We start from the raw sequence: 22,002 nt of genomic DNA, 5'->3' as shown, positions 1-22,002 counted from the left end.
AAGAAGTGTGTAGGTAAATATAAATATCTCACTACAATCGAACTCAATATCAATAAATACATTTTCTTTTGAAAGAAACTAGATTACTAAAATTAAAAATTAAGTGTGGATTGATCCAATACCTCTATTATTTGTGTTCTAAATATGTGTTAGATAAGCTAACAAATAAATACCTGCACCACTCAAGACTGGAATGGTGAAGTTGTCATCGAGACCCCAAGGGTTGACAAATTCAGAGATGCTCGCAATGACTCCAACAATAACTGAAAAAAGAGGCATACTCAATTGACTCAGCTCTCTCGACCAGTAGATATCACCCGCCTTGTTGACCCAGCTATATTGCGGCACAAAGTACCCGTAAAACAAATAAGAAACTGCGATTCCAGTGGCAAAGCTGGCTAATGATCCAGCAACAGATTTTCCGTCAACAATCTTTGGCGTATATTTGCCCCATTGCCGTCCTACCGTTGAAGCTGCGGTATCTGCCCAACTAAGAAGAAGAATACTCACCACTGCAATGTCCTTGGGGCAAAAGTAAAGCACCAAAAACGCACCGGCAAGATAGTACAACACTCCGTTGTATGAATTTTTTTCGCTTTCACGAATAACAAACCACATTTTTGAACAAACAAACTCGTTAATCTCGGGGTTATGCAAACGGACATAATCATTGATAAATACTAGTACAAATGCGGTAATGAGCGGGATATATATTTGTTGACTAGTATAGCTCTGTGTGTATAGCCATAAAGTGAGGACACCAATGGAAGAATGGAAAGCTTTTCTGGGAATCTCGTGTTTGATGAGGAATTTTCTAAATGCACTTTGACTCGTACTTTTCTTTTCCAAAGCTACTGTTTTTGATGCTGTGTTATTACCAGTTTTTTCTATTCCTGTTTCTTCTTCTTCTTCCTTTCCTGCTTCTTCTTCTCCTCCTCGTTCTTCTTCCCCTTTTCTTTTATTAATACTCAACCCTATTGTTGATTTAGGGGTGATGAGGTCTTCTTCTAAATCCGCATCGTCATAACTTTTGCTAGAGTCAAGCACCGCTACCACATCTTCTTCATCGGCATCGATCTCATCGTCTTCGTTATCGGATGAACTTTCCTCTTCACGAGTAGTGTTATATATATAAGTTTTGTCTTCCTCTTCAATGTAGGAACTATTGTTTTTATCAAAATCAAGCATCGTGAATGCAATTTCTTTTCTGAATTCGGCTTCCTGACCGGTCATGTCTATTGATTCGTTGGCGATTGACATATAGTATTATAGTGATATATATATATTTTTTTTTATAAAAAGAAACCTCTCTGAATACTAGAAAACAAAAATGGACCAAACAGTAAAGCAATCACACAAATTGTTCTGTAGTTATATTGAAAAGTAGGGGATTTCCAGAGTACTTTTAAATACAAGAAAATATATAAATATAGAAAAATAACAAAAAAAAAAAGTGACATCTAGTCTGAATCGTAGGCAAAACCGGTTCTCTCTCTGTCTCTCTCTCTCTCTCTCTCTTTCTCTCTCTCTCTCTTTCTCTCTTTCTACTTTCTTTTTTTTTACCTTCTTCTTCTTCTTCAAATTTTTTTTTTTTCTCTTTCTTTTTCTTTGTTTTGATTCCAAAGCTCCGCGCATTACGTAATTTATTACATAAACAATTGTTTGGTCCAATTTAGTCCCTATTTTTTTTTTGCCCTTTTTTGTGTATTTTTTGATATGTGCGATGTGATTTACAGTGTGAACAATATTATCCTCGGCATATGGTGCAAACCACCCTGTGTTTTCAACAATTTAGTTTTATCCGATTCTTTTCTATTCATATACTATGCAATCCAAAGCAGAACATATGGTTTAAATTTCTCCTTTCCTTTATAATTATTTAATACACTGGACAATAACAGAAAGTTTGTATTGAAGAAATGAAGAAACATAATAGAAAACAGAATAGGAAACAAAAAAAAAGGCAAAAAGAATATATAATACACTGGCAAGATTTCGGAGTTTCCGATTGTCAAAGGAATTCTGCAGTTCGGAGCTTCTCCTTACCTAAGCATCCGAAAAACCCGTCTTTCTCCTTATTGTATATAGCATACAAACAAATGCATACACTCTCTTTTTCTCTTAAAACAATTTCCTTGTTGCACCAACCCAATTTGAATCATTGAAATGACTGTTAGATGACAATGATTAGGATGAGACAGCTAGAGAAAAAAAAGAATATTGGAATTAGAAAGGAGAGGGTGTAACTTTATTTAAGTTATGTTGTTATTTGCCACGAGAATATATTATAATATGGAGATGAGTAGCTTGCTGAGATGGGTAGCTTGCAGAATGAAATTTGGCATGTTTTGGTGATAACAAAACGAATGCAATAAATATATTTTATATTAATTTTTGAAAAGGTTTTGCTTTTTTTTTTTTTGCAATTAATAAATGGTTTACGAATTGCTTGACAAGCATACCATTTAAGTTCTTTTTCTATTCAGTTCGGTGTTTCCAACATCCAGAATAATCCAATCAATGAAAGTTTATCACCGCTTTCGCAATCTCTTCGTAGCATTTGGAAATTGGACTTTCTGGATCGGCAACCACAATAGGCTTTCCAAGATCAGATTGGAAGCAAATTTTTTCATCCAATGGTACATTCGCCAAGACATCTAATTCGTGTTCCTTAGCTACACGTGAAGCTCCCTCGCTCTTAAATATATGCGACTCATGGTTGCAATTGGGGCAAATGTAATGGCTCATATTCTGTACGAGCCCTATTATCGGAATATTGACTTTGTTGAACATTGTGATTCCTTTCACAGCATCGATTAATGCAATATCCTGTGGCGTCGATACTATTATTGCTCCAGTGATTCGAAGTAATTGACTTATTGAGAGTTGAGTATCTCCAGTTCCCGGAGGCATATCAATAACCAAATAATCTAACGTAGACGACCACTCAACTTCAAAAAGCAATTGTTGCAAGGCTTTCATGACCATTAAGCCACGCCACACAACAGCTTGCTCGTCTTTTACAAGGTATCCCATAGACATGGTCTGGACTCCGTAGTTGGACAATGGCAAAAGTTTACCACTAGTTTGTGATATTCGTGGTTCCCCCGAGAGATTCATAAGTCTAGGAATAGATGGACCAAATATATCCGCATCCAAAATCCCAACACTTTTGCCTAGCCTCCTTAAAGACAAGGCAGTGTTTACAGTAACAGTAGATTTACCGACTCCTCCTTTGGCAGATGATACAAGGATAATATTCTTCACATTTGGGATATTTTGTTTGACTGGTAACCCTTTTTGACTTCGAGGCATTTGAGGTGCATCATTACCACTGGCTTTGACTTTGGCATTGGCATTAGCATTGAAGCGAGGCAATCCCAATGGGTTCTCATGAAAAAGATAGCGTGTAGTAGTGAATAGTCTACGTGGGATTTTGAGCATGCTGTTTGTGTGTGTGTATGTGTGTGTTTTGCTGAGAATGTGATCAAGTGTAGAGAAGTAGGCGGCGAAGATAAGATGAGGGAAGGTTTAGTAGTAGTTGTTATTTGTCCTGCATTGAATCACCATATACCCCGAAATCATTAAATCTTTCGCAACATTTTTCAATAACCATCTTTCACGATGACACTAATTTCCTTTTCCCAAACTCCACCCACCACTTTTTTTCTTTTATTCTATTTTGAAACAAAAACTCCACTTTGCATATGCTACAATTGAGAGTATGGCAAAAAAGATTACATAGTACCATCCGGAGTACTCAGCCAACAATATTTGCTCTTTCAACACCATTAGCTAAATCTGCTATTGCAGTGGTGCGAATTTCCGGTCCTCAATCATCATACATCTACAATAAATTGACAAAGACTGAAACCCCACCAAAGAATCGAATAGCAAGTGTCCGCAAGCTCTATTCTCCTACCGTTTCCTCAAAGCTATTAGACGAGTCGCTTACTTTGTTTTTTGCAAAGCCAAGGACATATACAGGTCTAGATCTTCTCGAATTGCATCTTCACGGTGGAATTGCAATCATCAAAGCCGTTCTCGAAGCAATAAGCGCGCTTCACGATCCAGATAATGGCGTGATTATTAGACAAGCTGAGCCTGGTGAGTTTTCCAAACAAGCATTCGCTAATGGCAAGTATGATCTTACAGCTTTGGAAGGGATAAGCGAAATGATCAATGCAGAAACAGAGCTGCAAAGACTTGCATCACTAGCGTCAATGTCGGGACAGACCAAGGATATTTTCAACAAATGGCGACAGGACTTACTTGAAAATGTAGCAAACCTAACAACGTTGATTGATTTTGGTGAAGACCACGACCTTGAAGAGACGGCACTTTTATTTGACTCTGTTAGTGAGAAAATCAAAGTTATGGAATCGGAAATTGGAGAATATTTACATAGGACTAAATCGTCTGAAGTATTGCTTAAAGGTATAAATTTAACTCTTGTTGGGCCACCGAATGCTGGTAAGTCTTCTATACTTAATACATTATCTAATAGAGAAGCAGCGATAGTCAGCAACATTGCTGGTACCACGAGAGATGTGCTTGAGTTGCCTTTAGAAATCGGCGGGTTTAAAGTTGTGCTCGGTGATACCGCTGGTATTAGACTGCTATCAGAAGCAGATGAGATTGAACAGGAAGGCATTCGACGAGCAATGAGAAAATCCGAAGCAGCGGACTTTGTAATTATGGTGTTGGATCCAACTCAGATAACTGGATTGGATGAAATGAAGAATTTGCTTTCAACATTGCATGCTTCGGGTAAGCAAATACTTATTGTTTTGAATAAAGAGGACCTATATCAAGACAGAGTAAACACTCTTCGAGACTGGTACTTGCATAAGCTAGGAGTAGCGCATTCTCCACAGCAAATATCCATCCTTCCTATCTCGTGCCTGACGGGTGCAGGTATCGAAGAACTTCGTCTGGAAATGATAAAGAGATTCAAAGTGATTACCGAAACGGTGTCATCTGACCCAGTGATAATTTCGTCTCGTGTTCAAGATATTCTTCAGAATGATGTGCTCTATGGATTTAAGGAATTTTTTGTTTGGAAAGAACATGACGATGTTGTCCTTGCTACCGAATGTCTTCGCCAGTCGATTGAAGGCATCGGCAAAATCACCGGCGAGGCCATTGGTGTTGAAGAAATCCTTGGAGTAGTGTTTTCAAATTTTTGTATTGGTAAATAGCATTGCATAAAAGTAATGATTGAATAATGATACTTTCTAGATTCGATCATGGTTAACTAATGATAATAAGTACAACAATAGTAGTTATAACAAATAATCATGATGATGATGATGATGATGATAATGATCATGATAATGATACTAATAATATTACATTGAATCAATATTGACTACATACTACGTAGAAATTGACTGTTTCTACATCCCAGGACATCTTCATTTGCTGTAATTGATGTCTTGTGTGCCTGCTTCCACTAAACTCTTCGGGTTGTTCTTGCAAAACTGTGTTTTTGACTTTCTTGCTTAATGCTGGAGCAACTTTACATTCAAACGACAAAACATTCAATCCGGGACTAAGCTTAATATCATACTGCACCGCAAGCACGCTCTCGTCGCTATTTTCCTTCTTTTCCGCAAAGCAATCATTTGGCTGGATCACTTCTTCATCATTGACGTATAAATTGCATTGAAAGTCTTCATCCGAAGTTGAGTTTAAGTACCCGTGACCATCAATGAGATCAGCTTCTTTGGCTAAGAAAAGATGATGGTGTAATGATACCTTGAATGAGATAAACGGCAGAACATCAGCGGGTAAGACAACGGAATAAGAATGGTCAACAAATCCATTTGCAGGAAATTTATATGAAAACATCGTTGCCAATGGTTGTTTCGCTAGCGTGGGAAACAATGCTTGTTTGATTATCGACTCTCTGGAAACTAGTGGCGACAAAATAGATGAGGAAACTTGCTGGTCGACGTATTTTGCTAGATGTTGAGACAATGATGGCGACGAATAAATCGATGACTCTTGGATGATTAGGTTGCTTTCTAGTAGTGTTGGCTCTGATCTGCCCATTGTGTTCTCTGCGGTTTTATCAGCTGCAACCTCTGCTGATGATTTGACTTCCGCTGAAGTTTTCTCTAAAGTGGATACGGAAGGAGGCGCAACAACCATTGCTTCTGTAGTTGCTGGCTGTACTTGAGTTAATTGAGCTTGTGCCTCATGGTTCTGTAGGTGCTGAGCCTTTTCTTCCTTCTTTACTTCAGAAACAGATTTTGAAGTTTGCTCAGTTTGACTTACTTTTGGTTCATCTTTCACCTTTTTAGTTTTCCTCTCAGTAGATGGACGTGTAAGGCTAATCTTCAACTTTGGATGTTGTTGTTGTTGTTGCTGCTGCTGCTGCTGTTGCACGTCTTCTTCTCGTTGCTGTTTTTCCAATACTTCATGCACCTTTGTCTTCAATATTCCATACTGGGTTTCAAAGTACTTCTCCAACAAGGTGGCATCATGTGATATCTGCGACCCTTCGTTATTATAAGCTCTAGCATTGGAAAAAATGAGAGCCACAGTATCGTGGAATATTTGCAAGTTGTCACTCAAAGACTGCTTCGAATTGAACAACTTTTGCGTGTTCAAAAGTTTCTTTACTGTATTGAATGCCATCGGCTTTTTCACGTATTTAGAATAATCAGTGTATAAACTTTGGTCAACTTCCTCCATAAAGATGTAACTAAGAACACCAATATCCTTAAATTCGTGCTTGATCACGTCTTCCAACACATTCAAACATTCGTTCGTAAGCGTGGATAATGAAAAAGTCTTATTCTCTCCGCCATTGTTTTTTCTCTTCGATGGTGCCTCTATATTGTGTTTTGGTATCTTCAACTTGAGTTTGGTAGGTCTAAGTTTTTTAATACCAGATTCAGCTTCTGATGTAGCGTCTGCACCCTCCTCAATCTCTCTTCCTTTTTCTACTACTACTGCTTCTTCTACTTCTTCTTCTTCTTCTTCTTGAGACGAGGCTGTGTTTTCAAACTTAGCCACTTGATCCTGAACAAACTCAAACAATTTTTTCGCATTCTTTACAATCCATGAATCCACGTCGTTATATGTAGCTGCATTTTCCCACAAGAGCTTGAAATCATCCAAAAACTCGCTCGTAGACTCTCCAGTATACCGCAAGTTCACTCTCTTTTGTATTTCATTGACAGATACCGGCCTTTTAATAAGATGATAGTAATCCGGATAAAATTTCTTTGACGGTAATTTGATGAAAGCTGCAGCTAATAGCTCATCACCCTCTTGTAAAGTGTGTATACGATCCAAAGTCGATTGATAAAACTTTTTCGTTGCGCTGACAGAGTGCTTTCCAGGCTGTTGCGGTTTTTGTTTTTTAAGCTGAGGGCTTTCTGAACCCAGTGCTGGTGCATGCGCAGGTTCTGGTCCTGACACACCTGTAGAGACTTTTCTTTTTGGTGGCATAATTTTTGCAGCTTATTTTGTATCCTTCAATCTTGGAAAAAGCTCTCTCAGAAACCTACTCTTTTGTTGACATATGCTCGGACGGGTGGGAGTGTGTTCCTCTCTGTTTGTCCGGATTTTTTTATTTTTTTTTTGCTTCCTCTCTCTCTCTCTCTCTCTTTCTTTTCCACAAACGAACAAACTCACACACGCACAAACTCACACACGCACAAACTCACACACGCACGCACAATCGGCAGTATGTCGCAAATTTTGATGTCGTGAATCAAATGGTGAAGGCCAGGTCCGTCCGAGATTATGTCCATCCTATCTATCTATGTAGCTCCGATGGGAATTACCACCGATACTCACCTTAGCCCCAATTACCACAATTACCGTAACTAAAGACTTTTTTTTTTTCCTTCTGGGTAGATGAACCGGACCAGAATTTCAAATTCATAAAAGCAAATACACCTGCAAACTTATCATGACAGATCGAATAACCATATTGTACGGCTCAGAGACAGGGAATGCAGAAGAGTATGCGAAGTATCTCAAGCAGAGATTACGCAGCTACAATTTAAAAGCAAAACTTTCTACTTTAGATGGCTTTCCTCTAAAGCAATTGATTACAGATACTGATTATTTAATCATCATCTGCTCTACAACGGGACAAGGTGAGTTACCACGCAATGCCAAGTCATTTATGAAGTTCATACTCAAGAAGAAACTACCGCACGATCTTTTCCAACATTTGCATTTCACAACCTTTGGATTAGGTGATTCTTCATATGTAAAATACAATTATGCTATCAAAAAGATTCATGCAAGAATGACGCAGCTTGGCTGTCAAGAGCTTTCTCCGAGATGTGAGGCAGACGAAATGTCACCTGAAGGCGTAGATGGCTTTTATTTGGAGTGGGAAACACAATTGATTGCAGCATTATCTCAAAAAATCTCTATTGTGAAACAGATAGATGATCAAGTTGTACCCATACCTGAATTTAAAGTGATAATGGGTAAAAGTAAAGAAGATGAGGCAAAAGCATTCGTGGAGGCAAACACCAAAGCATTATCCGATAACTCACTTTTGCCAAAGATATACAATAATTTAAGGCATGGCACTGTTTTTGCTAACGAACGCATTACCGCTAAAGATCATTTCCAAGATGTTCGACACATCAAGATTAAATCTAAGGATCTTGATTACAAAGTTGGCGATACGATTTCATTGTATCCATGCAACTTCGACGAAGATGTTCAAGCTTTACTTGAACTGCAACCACAATGGCTTGCCATAGCAGACAAGCAGCTCCGCATCAAGAATCTAATTGACCAAGAAATCCACATCACATTGCGAAGTCTCATCAAGTACCATTTGGATATAATGTCGATTCCAAGACGAAGTTTTTTCAGTATGCTCTGGCGTTTTTGTGATAACGGTACTGAGGATGGGCAAAGAGAACAGGACAAGTTGCGTGAGTTTGGTGCATTTGATGATCCTGAGGAACTATACAATTATGCTAATAGACCCAGACGACTGATTTTGGAAACCATAACCGAGTTTAGTAACCTCAACATCCCAGTATCATATATATTGGATCTTGTCCCTTTGATTAAACCAAGGATGTTTTCAATCGCATCGAGACCAAATGCCGACGAGGTTGAACTTGTGGTTGCCATAGTTGAATATAAGACGATATTGAGGAGGACTAGAAAAGGGTTGTGCACTAGATGGCTCAAGTCACTCGAACCAGGAGATGAAATTGTATTTTCATTCGATAAGTCGCCGTTTGTCATTGATAACGATAGTCCAATCATAATGGTTGCACCTGGTACAGGTGTAGCACCAATGAAGTCATTAATAGATAACCTACTTTATCAAAACTCTACGCAAGAAATGTTTTTATTTTTTGGATGCAGATTTGAAGAAAGAGATCATTTGATCAAAAACTTTTGGGAAAAGGTACCAAACTTGCACATAATGAATTGTTTTTCAAGAGATGCTGAATCCAAATACAAGTATGTGCAAGATGCCCTAATCGATCAAGCCTCGTTAGTAGGTGATCTCGTTTGCAACCAAAATGCTAAAATTTTCGTATGCGGTTCCAGCGGGAAGATGCCAAGAGAGGTAAAGTTGACATTTGTAGAGATTATCAAAAGATTTCTTAAAGTTGATGACGCCCAAGCACAACTATTTGTCAATGCATTGGAGGATACTGGTCGGTACAAAGAAGATGCTTGGTGAAAAAATGAGATATTAATAGAAAAATGGAAAATAAAATAAAGAAAGGAATAGAATAAGAAATAGAAAAGAAAAAACGTTGACAAATGTTGACAAATGTTGACAAATGTTGACAAATTTATAGATTATGTAATAGACCACAAATCAACATAGAAGAAACCAAAAAAAAAACATTAAAAAAAGAAACATAATGGAAAATGGAATATGGAAAATTTGAAAATTTTCAAAAACCTTAAGCACCAAAGAAACAAAAGTTCAAATCTTTGTTTTATTGAAACAGAGTAAACACATTTTCTATGGTTTTTTTCTTTCATTTCCTTTCTTAATTTTTTTTTTGGTTCACCATTCCTGTTTCTTTTCCTGTTTTCTTCTTGTTTTCTTCTTTTTTTATTATTATTATTTTATTTAATTTTATCTTTTTTTTTTCTTTTTTTTATTTTTAATTATTTTTTATATTCTTTTTTCAATTTTACGTTTTTTTGTATATTCCACCTGTCTCTTTCCCTTCAACATCCCAATCGTTTCACTTATCATGTTCAAGACTCTACCGTTGCGAGTTTTGCCAATTTGTCACGCGCTCAAACGGTTTGCTCGTTTCCAATCCACCTCAAAGTCTATTACCGTTGATGCCAAATCATATCCTTCAGATGAATGGACCAACATTCCACCATTTATACTCGACTTGATCACACGAAAGCTTCATAAAAACCACAACCACCCCATTGGTATTCTTCATGATCTTATTAAATCTGAAATGTCCGGGATGGGTTACACAATCTATGATGATTTCCATCCTATAGTGACAAAGTACCAAAACTTTGATAGTTTGGGGTTCCCCGAAGATCATGTTGGTAGGTCTAAATCCGATACTTACTACTTCAACAAGAATCATTTGCTACGCACGCATACATCGGCTCATGAACAAGAATGTTTTATTAACTCCAAGACGCCTGGGTATTTAATCACCGCTGATGTGTATAGGCGGGATGAGGTTGATAGGACACATTACCCTGCATTCCATCAAATGGAAGGTGCGAGAATATGGCCGCGTGGTGATTTGGAGCAGATCAGAAAAGACATTGAAGCTATTCCCAAGACTAATATCATTGTTGAAGATCCATTTAGAGATCAACCAGTTACAGAAAACAACCCAGCGCAGGAACATATGACATTAGAGGAGATCAAATTGGTATCTACGCACTTGAAGAAAACTGTTGAGTATGTTGTCAACCAAGTGTTTGAAAAAGCCAGAGAGTCTGCCAAATTGGCTGGGTCAACTGAGCAGTATTTAACCGAGCCATTAAGAGTAAGGTGGGTTGAGGCGTATTTCCCATGGACAGGGCCTTCATGGGAGATTGAAGTTTGGTGGAAAGGTGATTGGTTAGAATGCTGTGGATGTGGAGTTGTTCAACAACAGGTTTTGCTCAATTCAAACTTGGGCGATGATAAGCTTAGTTGGGCTTTTGGTATTGGCTTGGATCGTATTGCCATGCTTTTGTTTGGTATTCCTGATATCCGATTGTTTTGGACACAAGATGAAAGATTTCATAAACAGTTCCAGCAGGGAAGAATCAATACGTTTGTTCCATATTCAAAGTACCCAGGTGTTAAGAGAGATGTATCATTCTGGCTTAACAATGATGTAAAGTTGCACTGCAATGATTTGATGGAAATAGTGAGAACGCATGCAGGGGACACTGCTGAGAGTGTAGTGTTAGTCGATGAGTTTACCCATCCAAAGACAGGTAAGCAATCCCAGTGCTACAGAATTAATTATCAAAGCATGGATCGTAATTTGACCAATGCTGAGATCAATGAAGTTCACAAAAAGGTTGAAAAGGACTTGGTGGAAAACTTTAAGATTGAGATTAGATGATTCATTTGAAAAAAAATAAAAAAACTAAACCAGTTTCAATTATTAGTTGACAACAAACCCTTTTTCGTTTTTGTTCTTATTGTTATTGTGATTGTTATTGTTATTCCTATTGCTAATGGTTCTATTTGTTATAATTTCCATGTACATATCTATATATATATATATAAACAAATGCTTGATAAAAGCTTTGGTAAAACAAAAATAATTAAAAAAAGGAAAAGGGAAAAAGTAAATGTATGCATTTGTAGAACTCTATCACGTGACATATATTTAAAGAGTAACGTAAACTCCGTATTCCGTTCACATAGCATATATTATTTACGCCAATTAGCGTTAGAGGACGGAGCCGGGCGGGGTTAAGGTTCCCTCCCTCTCCCCCAGGCTCCAGGCTACCAGCTCCTTTTTCCCATTCTTTATTTTTTTTTCTAATCTTAATTTCACTTATTTTATTTCTCTTAGTGGTCATATTCGGATGCAAATTCTTTTCTTACAACACGGCTAATGGAGAATTATATGTATTATTTAGTTGTGACTTATCAAGTAAATTGAATGATTAAATAGTTTGCCACTGAATTAATTTCAGCTATGTATATAAATGTATGAATAAATCCCAATATGTGGTTGTTTTTTTTTTCAAACCTCTTTTTCCTTTATTGGTCATATTGTATTATCAATTCTCAAATTATCCCTAAATTTGTTCTTTCTTCCTTTTTCCTTTTTTACTTTTTACTTTACTTCACAGAGCAAAGTAGATGAAAAAGAGCTAAATAGAAGAGTGAAACGAAAAATCAAAAAAAAAAATAGATGAGACCATATTACTCAAGAGGTTTTGGCCATGGACACCATCGGGCCATGTACAGACCACGTTTTGGATTTGGTGGACTTTTGATAGTTTTCGGTGCTTTTATGGCAGGTAGAGCCACAGTTCATTACCAACAAAATCATCTTTGTCATGATATTGCTCGCGGGCATGCCAATGAAAGGCATTCGTGGTGGTGCAATAACCATAGGAGTCAACATCATTCTGGTTGCAAGTGTACATACTGCGAGCAAACTAATCATGGTGGCGAATCCAAAAATGTCAGCACTACAAGAATTGGAGAGATATAGTTGTGTGTTGAATTACGGATATATTGTAAATAAGTTGTCTTTAGCTGTATATAAAATGAAATATTGCTTTTCCTTGACTTTATGAATAGTTTTGGTACTCATTTGTTGTTGTTTTTTTTTTGGGTCATTTTGGCTTTTGCTCATAACCTTTTGTAAGAGAAGTTGCAAAAAACACTGGAAACCAAAGGAATCAACAAAAGGGGAACGAACTTGAAAGAAATTGAGATATAGTAAAAGAAAGAAAAAAGAAAAAAAAAAGAAGAAGAAACATCTCAGTCGTTGAAGCAAAAATCTAAATATATCCAACATTATTCAGTGTATATGGTTTGTTTCTATAAACACATCAAATTAAGACATTGCAAGTAAATCGTACTGGGGAAAACAACTAAAACCATTAAGAAACTAAAAAAACTAAAAAAGTTCAAGATAAAAATTTGTTTTTACCATTGGGAGAATGCAGCTAACATTAGCACATTAGCAATCCCTTCAGTCAATAACCCCAAGAAGGTATAGTACTTGTAATCTCCAAATATCAACATATACTTGCTTGGTTCATTGAAATGAATTCCATGGAAAGCAGTTAATAAGGAATATGAGCATCTCACAATCAATACCACCAATGCGGCAATAAGTAGTGGCGCAACAACGAGTGACTCTGCGCCGTGTGACCAAATATATACCAAACTGGCTATCAATGCCAAAGTGCCAATCGAAAATAATACTACTGCCGCACGAACCAAATTCTGTGCAGTTGACATGCTTGTGTCATTACTGAGCAAACTGTAGCCCACGGCACTAGACACCACTGCGGCAAGTATCAAGAGTGTTACTAAACGGAATGGATTAAGTGGGTTTTTGGAAGTGAGTTCGTCCTCGCTTTCAACCAGACTATTATCAACTGCCTCATTGTATTGATTGTCATATCCAGTTTCAACATCACCTGTTTTCAACTCGGTGTTGTTTGAATCATGATCGGAATTTCCATATTGCGATGGAAATGCAAATTTGTTTCTTGATGCTGATTGTTGTCTGTTTTGTTTGAACATATGTTGCACCAATGAACTGATTGCTCTCAACACCAACCCCAAACTAATCGAGTCAAAAATGTAGGTCACAATGAACAAAGTCTCGTTGAAATTAGTTGACTTAAGCAAGACCAATCCCGTTATACCACCAACAATCTTTAACACATTGAATATAAACGCGAGTATGAAGAAAGCAATTATCAGTCTCAATTTGGCATGCTGACGAATCTTTAGTATAGTCAAGTAAATAAAGGCAAAGAAAAACATTGCAAAAAAGCCGACTTGAAAACCACTGGTAACTTCCCACTGGGACTTGTACTGTACTTGCATAGTAATTGTGTATTATTTGCTTTTGCTACTGCTTTTGCTTTTGCTTTAAATATTGTTGAATCGAAAAGTTTGTGATTTCAAATTATTATATCGAAACAAAAATTGGGTATTGATCACAGGTACCTTGCTTGTCTTTTTATACATCTTCACTATTTATCGCATCTTTTGATAAATAGTTCCATTTGCTAAAGGTTATCATTTCATCATCATTATTGTGTTTTTTGACGCGTTCCAGGCTTAGGAGTGAAGGTGACATACGCTTACCTAAGATGAAGCTGTCACTTGTAATTATGGATGTAACGGTGCTAAGGGGACAGAAACACACACACACACAAAAAAAAAAAAATAAAAAAAAAAAGAAAAAAGAAAGCTTAGAATATAACAAATAAGAAGACTACACATATTTACGAACAATAGACTCAGCCCTGTACCTTTAGAAAGCGCCGTGACTGAAATTTACAAGTGCATTGTACTTTACATTATACGTAAGTTCATAGACCCATAAATGTATATACATGTTTGTATATGAATTATTCATTTTTGTAAGCATCGGATACTTGATGGTGCAAAGATTGAAAAGAAATTGATATTTTTACGCTTACGTAAGCGTATAATTGTAATTAGAGATGTTAAAGCCACCTTTTGTCCGATTACATAAGCGTATAACTCTGATTGTGTGTGTTTTTTTTTTCATCATTATTATTATTATTATTATTCGTTGTGGAGGGTAACAGGAGGCAGGGAAGTCGAGGTGGAGGTGGTGGTGGAAGTTACAAAAATGTTTGCAAACTACCAGGATCATTACTAAGAGCAACCTCATAGCCCAAAATTTTGATAAACACTCTTTGTATTAAACACAAGGTTGCCTTTGGACAAATAAAGGAGAATATATCAACAAGAAAAAACAAAAAGACCAAAGAAACAAACAAACAAAGATAAAAGTCAGTGGTTGTTCTTTATCTTTTTTTTTATTCCAATTTGAAGGTAAAATTCAATTTCGAGATGTTTCTGTTTTATTCTCTTTGTTTTCGGTATTCGGTATTCGGTTTTCCAATTGTATTTGATGTTTGTTGTTTGAAGTTTGAGATTTATACAAAAAGAGAAAGGTGATGTATAGTTCTAAACTAGAACAAGGATAAAAATGAGAATATAAAATTTCACAGAAGAGGTAAATAATATTTTGCTCACCAATACACAACAAGCCATTGAAAGCAAGTGGAGGAGTTGATTTTTTTATCTTTCTACTTTTTTTGGATTTTGCTGGCGATATATAAATATGGACAAATTCGACCATCTTGAATGATAACACCTTTTCTTCGAATTCCTTTTCTTTTTACAACAACAAAAGATAAGACATTATAACTAGTTTGATAAAACAAAAAAAGCGAAATAGAAATGATAGCTCAAAAACTTTCAAGTTAGTGGTACAGATTGAATTCATATATCTACTTTATTATATATATATATATATATATATATCAAGCCAGTTAAATCAATAAGGCAACAGCAGCTGCGACAACCATTCCACCATACTCCAAACCACTGGCACTGTTGGCTGTTGAAGATCCACTTGCACCACCACTACCTGTTGTTGAGTTAGATCCGCTTGCACCACCACCACCTGTTGTTGAGTTAGATCCACTTGCACCACCACCACCTGTTGTTGAGTTAGATCCACTTGCACCACCACCATCACCACCATTTGTGCCAGAACTTTCTTCAGATTCCAAGTTAGCACATGTCAATCTTGAGTTGTTACTTGAATGAATCACTACTGAAAGGTTTCCAAAGTATGCCTCAGAGTCTGGGTTCAAGGAAAGATAATTGTCAACATACTCTGTCTTGAAGTCTGAGGTGGTGGTGATGTTACCATGTCTTCCAGCCAAGTCACCAACTTCTTTAGCAGCTGGTTCGGTAGCCGAGGCCGATCCATTGAATGGATTAAAATGGCCGCCAGTTGCAGTGCAATTGCCATTCTCAGGAACAAGTGCCTCATGGATGTGGTATGGGAATGGGCCACCTGATGAGGGTAAACCACTAACGTCAACTGAGACCAAGACTGAACCATTACTAGCAGGACTAAATTTGATAGTTCCTGAAATCTCAGAAGTACCTTTGGGACTAAATGTAGCAACAACAGATTCTTGGTTGGATGAATCTGTTTGCACTGGGGCGTCACCTGCTAATGCAAGGGCAATAAATACGATTTGTTTGAATACGGATGAAATCATTGTGTGGAGCAAACGGTTAAAACACGATATATATGTATATATAAGCTAATCCAAATGGTTATTCCTTTTACTTGTGACGGGAGTAATGAAAAAAAAAATAGAAAACCAAAGGAAAGGAAAGAATGAAATAACAAATTGAGAATATAAATTGAAATGAAAAGAAGAAAAAGAAGCAGAAGAAGAAGAAGAAGAAGAAGAAGAAGAAGAAGAAGAAGAAGAAGAAGAAGAAGAAGAAGAAGAAGAAGAAGAAGAAGAAGAAGAAGAAAAGAGAAACAGACTTTAGGAGAATTGCCAAACTCCAAGTGGAAATAGTTCCAGCTTTATATTAAACTCAATTCCAACCACTTGTGTTATTCCTCCTTTGTCAATTGTTTTTTTAAAATTTTTTAGTCTGTTTCTTCCATCTGCTCCTATTATTTGAATTCCGAGCTGGAGGGGAAAGTTGTTTTCTTTTTGCTTTTACTTTTTTATTTCAATTTATTTTAATTTTTTCTATTCTGGTTTTGTTCTTATTCTATTATTACATTTAGTTCATGATGCGTGTTAACCCCTTCCTCCTTATTCTTCCTCCTGTTTCCCCTCTATTCCATTCTTTTTGCAACTTATGCTTTGAGTTTACAGTGAATTTAATGCAGAGAGAGCTGTTGTGGAATATACTTTGTATGTATGTGCTGCAGGTACTACTCTTTCTACCAGTACTGCTGCTGCATAAACATTAATGCTCTTCTGTTATTGGCCATCTTTTAGGTTTTTTTTTGTTTTGTTAATCTTAATATTGCGTCTCCGAGTATCGATCAACTACTGAGACTAAAGGAAACAAAAGTAAAAATCAAACAAAAACCAAAGAACAAGGTAATAAGATTACTTATTAATTGGGATACTATTTATGAAACATTATACAACAATAGAATATCTGCAATATCCAAAAAAAAAAACTAAACAATTTTCAAGGATTGTGGAAATTTAATGCCAAACAAAAAAAAAGAATTAGAGAAAACTGGCTAGACGATATGTCAACATCTTGTAGTAGGAGCTGGCATATATCAACCCCATGATGATGATAAATCTACTTTTTTTTGAACTTTTCGTATTATACCTCATTAGTTAATATTTCTTTTAGTTATTTTGACATTTAAGAAAAAACAAAAAAAAGAGGGCAGAAGGAAAAAAGAGTGAAGGCAGAAGAAGCTGGTTGGTTCAAAATTTAGTACGAGATATTGCACATTGGTGTAAACATGCAATCAAGTCTAGTCTTTTCTTTGCATAGAATAATTTGGATTCGAAAGTTGAAAAGCAATTGGAAACAAACTCTAGATAGAAGTGGAAAAAATAGGGAGCAAAGAGTAGGGAAATATAAAATGGCCAATATTCAATAGTGAAAACTTCAAATTTTTGAAAATAAAGATAAAAACGCAATATAAAACAATGCAAACAGTAACTAGGGCTCAATTTGTGTTGTTATTTTACTTCTATTGTTTCTATTCAATATAAATTAATTTCATCAATGCTCAGTATCATAATAATTGATTCTATTACCAGAAAAAAAAGTAAATTGTAATATTAACCAGCTTGTAAGAGTGTTATTGGCAATTGCAATCTATTTGATCAACAATAGTGGTTTTGTTATTCAATACAGGCCTATTGTCTTTTGTCTTTTGTCTTTTGTCTTTTGTCTTTTGTCTTGTTTGGTTTGGTGCAACAAAATAAGTTGAAGTGAATTACACTACATTACACAAAACAAAAATAGTTTTCCGGTTATTTGTTTTGATGAGATATTGATGGTTTAGATAAAGTCCTACCTAATTTGTGAATGTGAAAAAAAAAAAACAAAATAAACATGTATATATGTGTTTTTATATACATATATATACATATACTACCTTATATAAGAAACCTCGGTAATTGGTATGAATGCCATATCACTCAATTTGATCATAATCATTGTGTGTATATGTTTCAAATAGAATTTGTGTATAACCGTGCTATGGTGGTTACACAAAGCATTGAGGCCCTTAGGTTTACCATGGAAAAAAAAAAGAACGAGAGAGAGAGAGAGAAACAATCTGAAAATCAAAAATTTGAGTCATTTTTTGACCAATAAAATCGTGAGCAGCCCCACCCCCCGCACTCTCTTTTGCTCAATTTTTTTTTCATCATAAATCGAAACCAAAAAAGGAGTGAACCAAAAGAAGACAAAAATAAACCCCAAAACTGAGAAAACAAGTTTTGAGAAAGAAGACACTTGTGAAGATTTCAGATTAGACTATATTAAAGTTAAGGACCAAGTTTATGATTTCGACTTTCAGCTTCACAAGTTTTTTCTCATTTCCCTTTTTCGTTTGCCTTTATTCTTTTGAATTTTCTTTAAAAATTGAACGGGAGGTGGATTATCCCTCCCGTTCATTTGAAAGCGTTTAGTAATACAACAAATAATGGTTCCTCATTTACAAAGCCCATTAGAACTTTCCTTTTTCTTTGATTTATTTTTACTTGGAGTTGAATAATATATTAGTTTTGCCTTAAGTATACTGACACTTTTTGTCAACACGAGCTTTGGGCACATATGTATCTTTTATCGACAAAATCTGTTTTTTCCTTTCTTTTCCTTTCTTTTCCTTAGGCCACCATTAAGACGATAATTTCTTACTAATGAACAAGTTTGGCAAATAAGCCAAAAAAAAAAAAAACATTATCACTTGCAAACTTTGCTTTGATCTAATCACGTGACTATATATAAAAAAAATTGCAGAGAGCAACAAAGCAAGAAGAAAAAAAAAAGAAGAAAATACAAAGCGGACAAAAAAGGGTACTACAGTGGAATTCGCTTACAATATTGTTCCTATAATTACCTTTGAGGTATATAGCTATATGTATATACTTATATCTATTTATTCATTATTTTAATTTTAATTTTATTTTATTTTTTTATTTTCCTCCTTTTTTTTTTTCTTTTTTTTTTTTTTTTTTTTTTGTTCACATGACTTTCTGACGTCAGAATGAATTTTTGGCTGATAAAACAGAAAGACGAGTCCTTTACATTACAAGTTTTCAAAAGAATTCCACATTTAAAAGCGATAAAGACAGAAAAGTGATAGATACAAAAAGAAAAGTCATATATACATATACATATATACATATATATATAAACACCTTACATCCGGGCTCCTTGACGATGACAATACCATTGATTGGACGTTTAAGTCTTTTTGATTGGCCCATTATTATCATTTCCTTTGTCCTTGCATGGGCAGAGATAATTGTTACAAACATCACAGCAGTGTTACCAAGTACATTTATATCCCTATTCACATGGGTCACAGGCAACATCTTTAGCCTCACCTCAAATGCAATCGATATCAAGCGTGAAGAGGCAGCTGGCGAAGATGACCAGGCAAAGTTCCACTATCTCAAGTCAAAGGATATATCATCGTCTGGCTTTAGCAAAGAAAAGTTCAACAAGATGATTGAAATGTTGAATGCTCGCGACATACAGGAGATGGCGAAAATACACGGATACGACATTGAGATTCAGGTGCTCACCACCAAGGATAACTACTTATTAACAGTTCACCGTATTAAAGGCAAAAGAGAGAGAAGGCCAAATGGCAAAGTTGTCTACTTGCACCACGGCCTTTTGATGTGCAGTGAAATCTGGGTCACTATGCTTGAAAAGTACCAAAACTTACCATTTATATTATACGAATTGGGATACGATGTCTGGTTGGGAAATAATCGAGGTAACAAATATAGCCAAAAGCACTTGTTTTACGAATTAAACACAACAAAGTACTGGAATTTCTCAATCGACGAATTTGCCTTATTTGACATACCAGATACTATAGACTACATCTTGAAAGCTACAAAAAAGCAAAAACTCACTTATATCGGTTTCAGTCAAGGCAGTGCGCAAGCATTTGCCAGTATCTCTGTCAATGCAGAGTTGAATGACAAGATTGATCAGATGATTGCTATATCGCCGGCAACAACACCACACGGTCTCTACTCCAAGTTTCTTGATGTGTTACTCAAGTCATCCCCCAACATCACATACTTGTTATTTTCAAGAAAAGTATTGATGCCATCATGCTTGTTTTGGCAGAAAATTATGTACCCACCATTGTTCAATTTCATGATTGATTTTTCAAACTACATGTTATTCAATTGGAAAGCATACAACATCACCAAATTACAAAAATTGGCTAGTTATGCACATTTATACTCAACTACAAGTACCAAATGTGTTATTCACTGGTTCCAGGTTATGCAAGCAAAAAACTTTCAAATGTACCATGACTCCTCATTCCTATCTGGCTTGAACCCAATTAGTTACCCTTTAAAGAATATCAAGATCCCCATCAGCCTAGTCTACGGGGATGCTGACTCGTTAGTGGACATTGACGTTATGAAATCACAACTACCAAAGAGTACTCGTACACATGCAGTCAAAGATTATGAACATTTGGATCTTTTATGGGGTGATGATGCATTTTCCGTGACATTCAAACAAGTATTGAGGTATCTCAAGGAGGACGTCGATGACGTTTACTCAAGATTGTTTCGAAATGATCCAAATGGGAAATTGATTGAGGACATTGTTGCCCGTGTTGATGGTGGTGGTGCCGATGGTGGTGGTGGTAGTGGTGCTGATGGTGCCGATGGTGATGGTGATGTTGCTGATTTTATCGATGGGGGTGATAATAATGGTGATGCTGGCAAGACTAATGACCTTCATTTTAAAAGTAGTGGCAACAACAAAGCAACTGAAGATGAGTACAATAATCCAAATAGGTCGTATTTGAAAATGTTGAATGGGCAGAGAAAAGGACAGAGACAGAGATCATCTTTTGGTTCTTCGGGTAGTTTTGAATATGAGCCATCTCCATCCATATCGGGCAGTGGTTCTTTTGGAGCGTTAAGATAACTATTTATATACTTTAGATTTATTTTCAGAAAATCCAAAAATTTCATTTCCTTGTCCTTTTTTTGGTCGTCTTGCCCTTTTGTTCCTTTGTTTCTTGGTAAAATTATTTGGAATTTTTCAATTTACTAGCAAAATTTCATTTTCCATTGTGTGGAATAAACTATTGTGACTATGTAAAAAGAAAAAAAGGTTCTTGAACATTAGACTTTAGTTGCCAACAAAATAAAGGCAGTATTGAGGACTGACATTAGCCTTTATCATTTGTATTTAAATTGTTTTTTCCAATTTTCTTCAATTTTCTTCACTCTTATTTTCGTAAAGACTTTTTTCTTGCGCCTTCTCATTTGGTTGGTTTCCATAGAATAAGAGCCCCAGGGAAAAAAAAAAGTGTTGCTGCAAAAATGGTTGACATAACACAAAAGCAAGGCCCTATAAAAAGTTCGATCAGGACACGAATAGTAACATCAATTAATTGCTTTATGTCTACCTCTAATTGTAAATTGTAAAATTAATTTTTTCTTTCTCTTTTTCCTTTTCCTATTTTTTTCCGTTTTTTTTTTGAAGGTGGGGGTGGGGGCGGGGAGAGGAAAGAGATTCTTAGGTTAGGATTAGCCAGTGACAAGGTCAAGCTATGTGAATAGTTGAACTATCTTTACAACACAAGTAAATCATTCATTAAACTAATGGAGTAATTGTGCGGTTCAAAAATTTCTATCGTGGTGGATCTTATTTCATTTCTTAAGTAACACCAAAAAAAAAAAAAAAATAAAAAAAAAATTTAAATTGTAGTTGCAGCTACCGTTTATAAAGGTCGTGTAAAT

The 22,002-nt window shown here is 36.0% G+C and overlaps 9 protein-coding genes across 9 annotated transcripts; 4 read left to right on the top strand and 5 right to left on the bottom strand. All coding sequences in view use genetic code 12, as the record gives it.

Moving 5' to 3' along the window:
• Nucleotides 1–138: 138 nt before the first annotated feature.
• On the bottom strand, nucleotides 139–1,233 carry DGK1 (Diacylglycerol kinase; the record flags this gene model as incomplete). Its single annotated transcript, XM_001528670.2, has 1 exon — nucleotides 139–1,233. The coding sequence occupies one exon, from the start codon at nucleotides 1,231–1,233 to the stop codon at nucleotides 139–141; it is 1,095 nt and encodes a 364-aa protein (XP_001528720.2).
• Nucleotides 1,234–2,517: 1,284 nt separating this feature from the next.
• On the bottom strand, nucleotides 2,518–3,444 carry PVL30_001208 (uncharacterized protein; the record flags this gene model as incomplete). Its single annotated transcript, XM_001528669.1, has 1 exon — nucleotides 2,518–3,444. One exon carries the CDS (start codon nucleotides 3,442–3,444, stop codon nucleotides 2,518–2,520), a length of 927 nt encoding a protein of 308 aa, XP_001528719.1.
• A 263-nt stretch (nucleotides 3,445–3,707) lies between these two features.
• MSS1 (mitochondrial splicing system protein) lies at nucleotides 3,708–5,201 on the top strand (the record flags this gene model as incomplete). Its single annotated transcript, XM_001528668.1, has 1 exon — nucleotides 3,708–5,201. One exon carries the CDS (start codon nucleotides 3,708–3,710, stop codon nucleotides 5,199–5,201), a length of 1,494 nt encoding a protein of 497 aa, XP_001528718.2.
• A 160-nt stretch (nucleotides 5,202–5,361) lies between these two features.
• On the bottom strand, nucleotides 5,362–7,464 carry PVL30_001206 (uncharacterized protein; the record flags this gene model as incomplete). The annotated part of the gene is made up of 1 exon (XM_001528667.1): nucleotides 5,362–7,464. The coding sequence occupies one exon, from the start codon at nucleotides 7,462–7,464 to the stop codon at nucleotides 5,362–5,364; it is 2,103 nt and encodes a 700-aa protein (XP_001528717.2).
• A 466-nt stretch (nucleotides 7,465–7,930) lies between these two features.
• TAH18 (NAPDH-dependent diflavin reductase) lies at nucleotides 7,931–9,691 on the top strand (the record flags this gene model as incomplete). The annotated part of the gene is made up of 1 exon (XM_001528666.1): nucleotides 7,931–9,691. One exon carries the CDS (start codon nucleotides 7,931–7,933, stop codon nucleotides 9,689–9,691), a length of 1,761 nt encoding a protein of 586 aa, XP_001528716.2.
• Nucleotides 9,692–10,220: 529 nt separating this feature from the next.
• On the top strand, nucleotides 10,221–11,564 carry MSF1 (phenylalanyl-tRNA synthetase alpha subunit, mitochondrial; the record flags this gene model as incomplete). The annotated part of the gene is made up of 1 exon (XM_001528665.1): nucleotides 10,221–11,564. The coding sequence occupies one exon, from the start codon at nucleotides 10,221–10,223 to the stop codon at nucleotides 11,562–11,564; it is 1,344 nt and encodes a 447-aa protein (XP_001528715.1).
• A 1,550-nt stretch (nucleotides 11,565–13,114) lies between these two features.
• On the bottom strand, nucleotides 13,115–14,029 carry PVL30_001203 (uncharacterized protein; the record flags this gene model as incomplete). The annotated part of the gene is made up of 1 exon (XM_001528664.1): nucleotides 13,115–14,029. The coding sequence occupies one exon, from the start codon at nucleotides 14,027–14,029 to the stop codon at nucleotides 13,115–13,117; it is 915 nt and encodes a 304-aa protein (XP_001528714.2).
• A 1,487-nt stretch (nucleotides 14,030–15,516) lies between these two features.
• On the bottom strand, nucleotides 15,517–17,313 carry SOD4 (Cell surface superoxide dismutase [Cu-Zn] 4; the record flags this gene model as incomplete). Its single annotated transcript, XM_001528663.2, has 2 exons — nucleotides 15,517–16,211; nucleotides 17,259–17,313. 2 exons carry the CDS (start codon nucleotides 17,311–17,313, stop codon nucleotides 15,517–15,519), a joined length of 750 nt encoding a protein of 249 aa, XP_001528713.2.
• Nucleotides 17,314–19,432: 2,119 nt separating this feature from the next.
• TGL1 (cholesterol esterase) lies at nucleotides 19,433–21,181 on the top strand (the record flags this gene model as incomplete). The annotated part of the gene is made up of 1 exon (XM_001528662.1): nucleotides 19,433–21,181. The coding sequence occupies one exon, from the start codon at nucleotides 19,433–19,435 to the stop codon at nucleotides 21,179–21,181; it is 1,749 nt and encodes a 582-aa protein (XP_001528712.1).
• Nucleotides 21,182–22,002: the final 821 nt, after the last annotated feature.

The sequence above is a fragment of the Lodderomyces elongisporus genome, chromosome 1 (genome assembly GCF_030384665.1).
Source record: "Lodderomyces elongisporus chromosome 1, complete sequence".
NCBI lineage: Eukaryota > Fungi > Ascomycota > Pichiomycetes > Serinales > Debaryomycetaceae > Lodderomyces > Lodderomyces elongisporus.
This window is presented reverse-complemented; position numbering and strand designations above follow the sequence as displayed.